General features: G+C 32.8%; 1 protein-coding gene and 1 long non-coding RNA gene across 5 annotated transcripts in view; both read right to left on the reverse strand.

Moving 5' to 3' along the window:
• Positions 1 to 12,086, reverse strand: part of LOC149673868 (uncharacterized) — a 41,090-nt gene that overhangs the window by 4,308 nt on the left and 24,696 nt on the right. For both annotated transcript variants that reach the window (XM_089839633.1, XM_089839634.1), the window contains exons 3-4: positions 2,076 to 2,315; positions 116 to 430 (exon numbers count right to left, since the gene is read on the reverse strand). In XM_089839633.1, coding sequence (XP_089695759.1) covers positions 116 to 430; positions 2,076 to 2,315 — 555 coding nt within the window. The remainder of the gene's footprint in view (positions 1 to 115; positions 431 to 2,075; positions 2,316 to 12,086) is intronic.
• LOC149673869 (uncharacterized) lies at positions 10,134 to 11,533 on the reverse strand. Of its 3 annotated transcripts, none has more exons than XR_016366944.1 (4): positions 11,519 to 11,533; positions 10,602 to 11,439; positions 10,231 to 10,473; positions 10,134 to 10,148 (listed from the first exon to the last, which is right to left on the reverse strand). It is a non-coding gene; the product is annotated as an uncharacterized LOC149673869 (long non-coding RNA). The 3 variants fall into 3 exon arrangements; XR_016366945.1 differs by lacking the exon at positions 10,134 to 10,148 and having other exon boundaries at positions 10,293 to 10,473; positions 10,602 to 11,065; positions 11,128 to 11,439; XR_016366943.1 differs by lacking the exon at positions 10,134 to 10,148 and having other exon boundaries at positions 10,292 to 10,473; positions 10,602 to 11,427.

Consider the following 12,086-nt stretch of genomic DNA (forward strand, 5'->3'; position numbering starts at 1 on the left):
CAAACCTTAATACCCAGCGTGTAACCCTTGACCCGTTCCCGCCAAACCTTAATACCCAGCTAGTAAACTTTAATCCGTTCCAGACTATTTTAGACCGCTTAAAAAGCACTCTTACTTTGTCTAAAGCCGAGATGCGGTACCCTGTTGATCGGAGTTTCTTTATCTTGCATAAATTTGTATAATTTCTCCAGAAAATCTTTTTCTTCGTCGGTAATGGCCTTTTTACTATTGCTATTATTATTATTATTATTATTATTATTTCCATTATTGACTTCTGGTGAAGTAAATTCGGTATTGGCAGTAATTTTAGCTGGACTTTTAACTTCCTCTGACGTATTAGATTCGGAACCTGGTGATTGGCTACGCGCAACAACAACTGGAACTAAATTTTTCAGACGTTTTTTCTTGGATCGGCCTTTAACACTGGGCGCTACAAAGAATAAAAGATTCTTACAAAACAGTTAAAAAGAAAAAAAAAAAGAAAATAAAATCAACTTAAGCCAGATAAGGCTTTTAGGGACAGAAAATTGTTTAGTGGACCAAGAGATAAATTCTTTTTTTTTTTCTTGTAACGAAAAATTCACTTTTGCGTGAAATTTAAAAGTAACCTTTTTTCATTCTTTCTCTCTCTCACTGGCAATATAAAAGTTTTTAACTAGGTTAACTGTCTAATAATAATGATAATAGTTTCGACTGTATCCTTGTATAATTCAGTTATGCATTAAAATATTGCCAAGGATACTTTAAAATTACATTAAAATCTTAAACTGTGACAATTTAAAAACCAATTATAAAGAAAAAAATACAAGGTCAAATATGGGTCAACCAAGGATATTAAAATTAAATCAGAGATTCTATTACACTTGTAACTTAGACTGAAATTTAAACTTTTAATAACAACATTAAAATCTTATATTAAATTAAAACCTAATTAAACTGTAACAATATAAAAATCAATTATTAAAATAAAAATAAAATTAAAAAAGGTCAAACCAAGAAAATTACAAAACCAGAGTTCTGATACACTCGTAACTTAGATCTAAACTGAATATATTAACCATAAGTTCATAAGATATGTTCCATAAGTTTGTCACTGATTACTGAGAGCCTGTCATGAAGTGACGTAGGTTAAACGTCATAGATTCTCGTAAAGCGACACCTGGCTTAGTAATTGAGACTAAATAGGAAGATGGACTGCAAGATTAACCGAGTGAGTGTAGTCGAGCTGTAAGTCTCTAGCATTACGAATGTATATATAAGTGTCATACTTATGGAATATATATTATAAACTTACGATTAACGTTATCAAAATTAAATTCAAAAATATTATTATTATTTTATATTTTAAGCCTAAATATTCTGTACGACTGCATCATAGTGTCTGAGTGTCTAACGAATGACTAGCCAACTTTTTATTAACATCGTTTAAAAACGCCTTAGGTCATTCACATGAATTTTTCTCTCCCTAAAATAAATCAATTCAAATCTACACAGTGTGGACGGGGTCAGAAAAAACACACTTATCTGGCTTATTACACCCTCTCGCAGTTTTAACACGGTCTACATTTTATTAACACCTATTTCTATCTTTAGGGGGGGCGGGCAGTACTTTACAATTTGGTCTGACCAATCTGATCCGTTCCACGCAGTATAATGGATAGAGTTTACTGGTAAACAATGTCCACAAACAGTCAACTAAGGCTTAGTATGTTTAGAGGTTTTTAAACAATTATATAACAATATGGACAATAATAAAAACAGCTGTTTCTAGTTGGTTTATATAGGTCGAGAAAAATTCAAAAAGAAAATGGCACCAAAATTCTACTCTAAAGGGAAAACCAATTTAAATGAAAAAAATATTCAACGCCGAATATTAATTTATTTTTGAGGACATCTTTTTTTCATAAAAAAAAGCAGCCCCCCCCCCTTTCTCAAATCTTCGATTTTTCCAGTTCAAGGGGGGTGGGGTGAGATGGGTAGGAAAAGGCGGGTTTTGAATAATAGGGAGTGGTTTCTTATACAATTAAATAAGTTGTCTGTCAATTTTGTTAAATATAAATGGATCATGGACTTACCTAGATGATCACAGTTATTTAAATCATTAAAGAGGCCATCGTGGTCAAATGTTTCCCGGCAAAAGAGGACCCTGGTGTTTTTGGAAGTAACGGTCAGTCCCCCGAGAGCCTTGACCAATTCGGATTGCAACCACTTGTCACATTGATTCCCCAATCGCAACATTAGCGCGCGATATCGGCAATAATGCGTGTAAGACAGGACTATGACGGATGCCGATTCAAACTCGTCCGCTATTGAATCTATACAAACAAAAATTGAAACGCGAACAATTAAGGTCTACAGTACAAACGACATTAATTTAGACACAAATTAATAATTAATATATAAAGGGAATACTTGTTGAATTATAATGTCTAAATTTACGTAAAACTGTTACCATGGACTAAATTGGCAACATCCGCCATTATGAGGGGTAAATGTTCAATGACATAACTTTATGTAAAAATTTAATTTCGATGTTAAGTATATAGTATTTTAATTAAAATATAAAAGTTAATAAACCCGGGCCTAATTGTTGAATTATAATGTCTAAATTTGCGTAAAACAGTTACCATGGACTAAATTGGCAACATCCGCCATAATGAGGGGTAAATTTTCAATGACATAACATCGAAATTAAATTTTTACATAAAGTTAAGTATACAATATTTTAATTAATATATAAAAGTTAATAAACCCGGGCCTAATTGTTGAATTATAATGTCAAAATTTGTGTAAAATAGTTACCATGGACTGAATTGGCAACATCCGCCATTATGAGGGGTAAAGTTTCAATTGCGTAACATCGCGAAATAAAAATTTTACAATTATACCTAAAGTTAAGCAAGACGAGAAATCAAGTTGTTTCGTTTAAAAAAAACTGTCACGTTTTGAAATATCACAGCCATTACGACGGGTAAATATTTAAAGAAGAAAACAATAATAATCAACAGTGACGTAAACGGTAAAACCAACGTCATAATATTAAATTAAATGTTTTAACAATTTAGGTAATCAACCTTGGGATAAGAACAAAAAAAAAAATAATATTTCAAATCATGAACAAAATTTAAGTAAATATTTTAAAAATTCATGACGGCTCTGACTGAAACTTCAAAACTTGTAATTTTTAAGTTTCCATTAATTTAATAGAGAATATAGAGTCCTGTCAGAGAGACGAAACATCCCTCTACTTTGAAAATACTAGGAGGCAAAAAAAAAAAATAGGGGGTCGTTATATATAAAGGTTTTTAAAGGGAAGATAAACCAACTCAAATTCACAATAACATAAATTTATAAAGACACGTTCCATAACTATGACCCAACCTATACTTCATAATGCTAGATCAAGAAGTGATATCTAGTTTATTAGGGAGAAGGTATAAGATGTCTAAGTATGCGCGCGCCATAGTCCCAGTTCCCCCCCCCTTTCAAAATACAAGGGGGGGACGTAAAAGGAGGCCGGGTTATTTCGCCTCTCCTCAGTCGGAAAATGCAAAGTAATTTTCGTCATTCGCGTCATGCTGACGTGAGTTTTAAAGAACCAATGAGATGCTGGTTGTAATTTAGAGGCGGCGGGGATTAACTCCGGACCTACGTTTGGACTGGAGATAAAGGCTGCTGGAAATGTGGCGAATTTATACCTTCTCCCTAATAAACTAGATATCACTTCTTGGCTAGACTAAGAGACTGAGAGCTCAGAATTGACTACACTGTTTCGCAGTCCATCTTCCTGCTCATTCTGTACTAAGCCTTTGATAGCTGCTCTCCAGGCATCGCTTTACCTCGAATCTATGACCTACGTCACTCACTTCATGACAAGCTCCAGTTTGTAACCAGTGACAAACTTATGGAACATATCTTATAAACTTATAATAACAATAATAAATAACTAATATAAAATTATTTTAACACTCATTAAGTTCAAGACGAATTCCATTTATATTTAGCAAAACTAAATTTCGCTAAAACAAAAGATATAATTAAATAATTTAATTTAGACTACTAATCGCTTCACTATCTCTTGGATCTTTTAAACCCAACCCCCTAAAATCCTCCCCCCCCCTCCTCGACCCCACGTTAAATCCCCCACGATGGAACGATTGACGAAAAACGTGTCTAGAATAATTTCGTAGAAAATTTTTGAGCATAAGGAAAAATTAAAAGAAAAAAATAACATATATATATATATATATTTAAAAAAAAAGAAAATAAGAAATCCACGGGCGTGTGTGTGTGTTAGTTATAGAATAAATTAACTTTTCAGCTTAAATTCTTTGTCAAATAATCGTTCAATAAGAAACAAAAAGAAAAGAAACATTTCCAAAGGTTAAATATTTTGTTTAAAGTTTTCGGAGAAAATTGAATTTTTGAAGTACTTCGACTGTATATCTTATAATTTATTTATTATTTTCAGATAAAACATATTCGAAAAATATTGTTTTTTTTTGTTGTTAAGAATTTAACAAATAACTTCATGAAGTTAACAAATAATAACAGTAGCTTTCGTTTGAATTTTGATTGATAAATTATAATATTCTACTAAATAAATTTCCCGATAAGATTTATTTGCATTAAATTAATGTTAATTAACTAAAATAATTTATTAATAGTTGGTTTTAATCAAAGTTTATTTAGCTCAAATAACCTCTCTAACTTTCACTAGTAAATTTAATAAAATTAAATATAGTTTTACTGAATTTAAAATTTGTAAGAAATGAATTTAAAAAAAAGAAACACAACACGTAGTCCAAAGACTATTTAGTATTTAGTGTCAACATAGACGGGGAACTCTTCTCTCTCCCTCAAAATAAAACAACAGTGGAAAGCCGGGTAAGCTAAGCTATTTTTAAATAAAATTATATTTAAGAAAATATTAAAAAATTAAATTTCAACCTGGTTTCACTGAACATTTAATTTATCTCAAAGTAAAATAAAAAGTAAAATAAAAACTTTAGATATAAAAATAATAAATCCCTCCTATGTTGGAATTCCGCCAAAAATCTAGAACACTTTCGTTTGGAAAGAATTTAACACGTAACGTAAGAAACTTAAACCTCTCAATTCGTTTTTTTTTTTTTCAAAAATCGGTTTTTAAAAAAAAAAGAAAAAAAGTTAAAAACTAGGTCCTGTTATTTCTACGTAAGAATTTCCCCCAGAAAAAATAAAACCCAAAATCCATATCTTAATCCTTGAGAAAATCCCTTTTTAAACGCATTTAAACATTTCGAAATTTTTAAATAATTTCACTTTAATTAGCAAAACCGCGACAAATAAATTAAAAAGAGTTTTTTTTAATCATTTCACGAGTACATGAATAAATTTAATTAACGTAAGAATACTGTGATGACTGGTAATTCCATGTCTAAAATCACTTAACGTTTCCACGCATGTAACTAGCTTTAATAAGTGAAAATGACCTTGATATACCATAATCCTAACGATCCCCTTGCATACCATGCTTTGCATAATCAAAAATTAACATCCCTTCGTCCTATATTGTTTATAAGGTACATAATCCTGGGGATTAATTGATAAATTCATGCTACAAAAGTTTGTGTAGTCCCATTAGATCTTAATGACTTCGAAGATAACAATTTGTAAAAGGGGGTAAATTCAGTATTTTTTGCACAAAAACCCTCTCTCTCTCTCTCTTCAGTCCAGTGGAAAAATAAATCCGTTTTCGGTTCTGAAAACCCCTCCGGATTAGATCAACTTAAGGTGACAGCGCTGTTTAAACGCGAAATAGGAGTCAATTTCAACTTGCTTAATCTAGAGGCAACGTCAGTTTCATACCCACTACCATCTTAGTTTGACGAAAGATATACGAGTTGTCTTCCCCGCTCGCGCTAGAAGTAAGTACCTTTAATCGATGATATGTGGAAGAGGGTGTTACGACGGTACAAGGCGATCGATTGGGAAACTGTTTACAATGGATAGGATATTTTAGGAAACTCAAAATCGGTTTAACTAAGAAAAGAGAGTGTGTTTTCTTCTTTGCCTTTTATGACCTCAAAAACACAAGACATTTTTACAGTGAAAGATGAATTTCCAAATTGATTTTGAATTGAATTAAAAAATAAATAAATAAATATTCAATTTTTGACGGATTACCATTGCAAGTTCTTTAAAAATAAATAAATATGAATGGATATTGTGCAGACAAGTGTTGCCAGGCATTTAACGGGTTATCTACAATAGACTGAAAATCTTATAGAATTATGTTCAGTTTCAAAAACACAGTAGCCTAGATTCTTAAAATATTGTACGGAATTCGTGAAAATTGATTATATTGAAACTACGATGATATCGATACTGAAATAATATACAGTATACCAAGAAGCGATATCTAGTTTACTAGGGAGAAGGTATAAGATGCCTAAGTATTCGCGCGCTATAGTCCCAGTTCCCCTTTCAAAATACAAGGGGGGACGTAAAAGGAGGCCGGGCTCTTTCGCTTCACTCTCCTCAGTCGGAAAATACAAAGTAATTTTCGTCATTCGCGTCGCGCCGACGTGAATTTTCAAGAACCAATGAGATGCTGGTTGTAATTTAGAGGAGGGGATTAACTCCGGACCTACTATACGTTTGGACTGGAGATAAAGCTGCATAGAAATGTGGCGAATTTATACTTTCCCCCTAATAAACTAGATATCGCTTCTTGAGTATACTAAACATATTTATTTTTATTTTATGGTTTAAACTCACGGTAAAGTTTATAATAATCTTTAGAAAAATAGAGGAATTAGCAATTTGAATTATTAATACTTAACTGCAGTAAATTGAACAACTCTAGAAAATTATTATTCTACATTCTCTCTAAACCGAAAGCCATATTAAAGTCTTGGGAATAACACTTTCGCATTAATTTTGAATGAAATGCAAATTTATCTCGACTCGAATCTAGATTATACACGTCATGAAATTATTCAATTTCATCGTGAATAATGAATAAAACATTACGCGAAACCACGAGGGTTTATGGACATAATAATATTATAAATTGCGTAATATAATATATAATACAATATTATGTTTATTATTATGTACTCGGAACTATCATGAAATATTCATGAATGAAATTTAATACATTCCCGTATAATATCGAGCTAAAACCTCATACATTACTAAATTTAAATTCGAGCTCACGGAAATTTGTAATCGATATTCCGCCTCTCTATATGAAATAACCTTAGTTTGATTTCGCGCCAAATCCCGTCTTTAACCCTAATCAAAAACGGGGTCAAACTTAAGCCTAATTCAATTTCTTTTACAAATATTTGATTCGGCACAAAATAAATAACCCTACATGACGCAAGATGTCAAAGAAGATATAAAGATGTAGCAAAAAAAAATTATCCCGTTTTCAATTCAACAACGGTTCTGTATGGGTCCAGTTCAGTTCAGTTCAGTTAGGTTATGAATTTTAGTTTATATAGACTGTATTACGTCTTATTGTTTTTGTTAGGTTATTTTCGTATAGGAATAGTAACTTACAAGAAAGAAGCAAAAAAAGCCATAGAACGGAAAAATGATATTTTTAAGCGAAATGCGCTCTAGGGCCTTGGCAAACAAAAAAATACCTAAGCCTAACATAAAGGGCGTATGAAATAACGTCCATAATGTTCAAGATTAATATTTAATAGATCTATTTTCTAACATTATTAATTCAGAAAAGGTAAAAAAAAAATAATGCATTTAGTAAATTAATAATTAAATCAATAATTTCCAAACCAAAAAAACTTGGCTAAGCCTAATTTGCGTGTGTAATTTTAACTCTTACGTAATTATCTAAAGGTATACTGAAACATTTACTATAAGAAAAATAAAATCACGATCTTAAAATGTAATTCACCTTCACTTTAGTAACCAAAGACGAAGAAACGAAAAAAAAAATTCTATATATTTTTTTCTTTTAGTTATTTTCGCTAAGCCTAACCGAATAAGTTTTATTTTTTTGTGGACCTGGGTAGAAAATAAAACGTCAGATATACAACCAGCCAACCAGGAGGAGGGACTTGAACAATAAATAAAAAAAAAAACAGTTAAAAAACAACCTAGAATTTAAAAAAAAAAACACAAAAAAAACCCGAAATAAATATTATAAATAAAATTGTACGTTACACCTTCACACATAACATTATATAACACATAAAAAGAACATTATACGTTTTTATCTACAATGTGTTTCGGTTCTTTACGCTCAATAAACCTTAGACTGGCTTGTTTAAAAATGTTATTTTAAATTTGTTAGAAATTTATATATATAGGAGTAAAATTTTTAACACTACGGTTGATAATAATAAATAATACAGGCGGGTTTTAGTCTAAGAGCTAAATTAGCATAATGAACGAGGGGGGGAGGGGAAGAAGGAGAAGAAGGGGGTGGAAGTTACTACTTCCCTAAAACCTAAAATATTGATTCTTTAGGCACCAACAAGACACTCACGATGTATATTATACGGTAGACGCCCGAACAGAATATTTAGTTTAAAAGCTAGACTTTATTCAAAATTTATCACTTTATTTACAAGTTAAATTCCAATGATTAAATAGTAAATTAAACTAATTAATTTCGTACATTAATTAATTGTAAATATTCCTTTAAACTACAGACAATACATAAGTTTATAATTTATGTTCCATAAGTATGACACTACATATATACTTCGTAATGCTATAGAGACTTACTGCGAGCTAATTCGAGAACGACAAGTAATTTGTACTAAGCCTTTGGCAGCACCCAATCACCAGGCGTTGCTTTACAAGAATCTATGACCTACGTCACTTCATGACAAGCTCCAGTTTGTAACCAGTGACAAACTTATGGAACATATCTTATTAACTTATGAACAATATTTAAACACACGTCCAAAGAATTCTAAGGCGAGTGTAGCATTAAAAAAACTCCATGAAATTAATTATAAGGTCTACTGGACACCACTTTTCACTACATAGCCTTGAAAACCGGTGAAATTTCAGGACATAATCTCTATTACAACATTTCCACCCTGTATAACATTGAAAACCCACGAAATTCCCATAGCATAAGCTTTAAAAACACATACTCTGCAGCATTGAAAACCCATAAAGATATCGGGGTCAAAAATTTCACCTGAAAGTCAATCTGTATCTATTTTAAAATGGCCGCGTAATATTCAATAAACATATAAATAAATATATATAAAATTCCAGATGTCATTATTGCTTATAAAAGAGAATCTACCCGATTTCAATTATGGGGGGCCCCCAAAATACGAACATTTGGGCATTAAATGAATTGATGGTGTTGCTCCTAGCTAGATTATTTCGTCTCTCTCCCCTCTCCCACCTCTAAACATCCTTCCACAGAAAGAGCAGAAGAGACTACAGTTGAGAGACTCATTCGCATTTATCTCCCTCTTCTGAACAGTAACGTTGGGCTTCTGCCCTACCCTCTCTCTATCTGCCCAGGCTACAACCTACTAGGCGCTTCTGCTGGGGCCAGATGCGAACCCAACCCCCCCAAACTCTCGCTCGACTTACCCGGAAGCCAAAAATAAATGTACACCGAAGGAAAAGAGTGATTTACAAGGGATATCTAAGAAATAAACCTGAACCAACCAACCACCCTATCGTTTACCCCCTGTACTATACTACAGTCTGTTGTTACTCGGTTAGAATTTCTTAGAAAATGTTATTAAAGAATATTCTCATAATGCTTTTGCTTTTCACCGAATAAACATTACTTTGCATAATTTAAGTCAGCTTTAAAACGTCTAAAATACACTACGGAATAACGCGATGCAAAATTATTTAGTTGTAAAGGAATTCCCTTAGTATTTATTATCAATATTTAAGCATAAACCATAGATATAGTAAAACTATAAAGGGTCTAGATCCACTTCGCTGGCTTAGGCTTAACGAAAAAACGCGGAAGGGGCAACGAGCAGACAGCCGCTATTTTCTGGGGGTAGCCGTATAAAACGCCATCTATCGGTAATTTTCGAAACTAAATTAAAGGATGAGCTTAGAGTAGTGGCACTCTATGTTAACCCCCTATAGGGCATAATAAGTCAAACCCTCGGAGATGCCATTACTCCATTTTATACGAGCTAAGAGCGGAAAAACGTATTTTATAAATTTTACACCTGTAAAATCTTTTAAAAAACACTTGGAACTTGTATTTCTACTTACTTTCGAGGAAATACCACCGTTTTCTAAAGGTAAGAGTCTTTTTTATACATTTATTAGTAATAAAAACATTTAAGGCGAGCTAAGCCTTGGTCTTGTAAAACAGGGCAGATTAGTGATTAGCGTCGTTTTCAGCGTTGAAAAACGTTATTTTATCATGTTATCCGGACATTAAACTGTTACATATTCTTAAAATAAGAGTCGATAATGGTGCCCACCATAACAAACTTTGTTAAGTGTGTGTCTCTATATTTAAAGGCATAAAACAAAATATAACATAAACGTTTTTATTTACTTATTTATGTAGCAATCATGGCTTGAACTCATGTTTGCTGCGTTCAAACTGTAGGTGTAAAGAACGTTTTCTTTCTTACCACAACTTTCCGAAAGAGACTGCCACTAGAAAGAAGTGGATTGATTCTATAACAACAGCTGATATCTCCAGTTTACGGATTTGTTCAAAACATTTTACAAAATCAGATTTCTTTCCCACCATTGGAAAGAGACTACGTAGTCGGCTCAAACCGTTCGCGATTCCATCCTAATTTGGAGATCAAATTAATGTAACCGATGAAATTATCCCTAAACTGACTCTCCGTAATTTGACTCTCGAGCAACAATCTGAAGCATTAGAAGAAATGGGAGCTTTGTCCTTTGATCATGGATTGAAGCATGAACCCGCTGCTTTTTCAAATTTTCAGGCAACACATCAATACCCAGTGTCACACCTCTGTGGGTTTGATTGTTAATCCACAATTTTGCTTCCTTGGGGCAAGCCCCGATTGCCTTATACTGGTTGAGGACCAGCTGTACTTAGTGGAGATCAAATGCCCTTACGCTATTTTCAAGAATAAAGAAACTATCAGAAGAAAAGCAGCTTCGGGTAACTTTCACCTTTACATTGATGAAGAAACGGATGAACTGGAACTGAGAAAAACTTCAGACGTCTATCATCAGATACAGGGTCAGCTTTTCGTGTGTAACATACCCGTATGCTTTTTGGCAGTATTTGTGCACCCGATAACATCGAAATCTTGATGATAGTGAAAGACAACCAATTCATCAATGATACCTTGCTTCCAAAATTATCCACTAAATATTTCATTAGTCTCCTACCTCATTTTGCCATAGAAATGTTCGAAAAGCCTAAAAAATAAATTTTCCAAGTCACGAAAGTACAGCCTCTTTCATTCTATCATTCTATGTGCAAATCTACATTATGGTCATGACCAAGGCTTAGCTCGCCTTAAATGTTTTTATTACTAATAAATGTATAAAAAAAGACTCTTACCTTTAGAAAACGGTGGTATTTCCTCGAAAGTAAGTAGAAATACAAGTTCCAAGTGTTTTTTAAAAGATTTTACAGGTGTAAAATTTATAAAATACGTTTTTCCGCTCTTAGCTCGTATAAAATGGAGTAATGGCATCTCCGAGGGTTTGACTTATTATGCCCTATAGGGGGTTAACATAGAGTGCCACTACTCTAAGCTCATCCTTTAAATTTAGTTTCGAAAGTTACCGATAGATGGCGTTTTATACGGCTACCCCCAGAAAATAGCGGCTGTCTGCTCGTTGCCCCTTCCGCGTCGACCTCCCATTGAATTGTGTATCTACCCTTTTAATATATCTATGGCATAAACACGTGGTATAGGGAAAGAAGCGCGCGCTAAAAAGGGCGGGAAAAACAACCTTCCTTACCAGCCAGCAATTTCCATTTCATAGCAGACGATATTATTACTACCATACGATATTACGTCGAGTTATCTTAACAATACGAAATAAACGGCAAACCTTATCCCTTCCCAGTCTGTTACAAATTGCCAGGTTAAGTTGTATAAGTCCGATTCGATTTATATAGC

This window comes from Phalangium opilio, unplaced genomic scaffold (assembly GCF_054372755.1).
Source record: "Phalangium opilio isolate 3A_F unplaced genomic scaffold, DU_Popi_V2 ptg000048l_1, whole genome shotgun sequence".
Taxonomy (NCBI): domain Eukaryota; kingdom Metazoa; phylum Arthropoda; class Arachnida; order Opiliones; family Phalangiidae; genus Phalangium; species Phalangium opilio.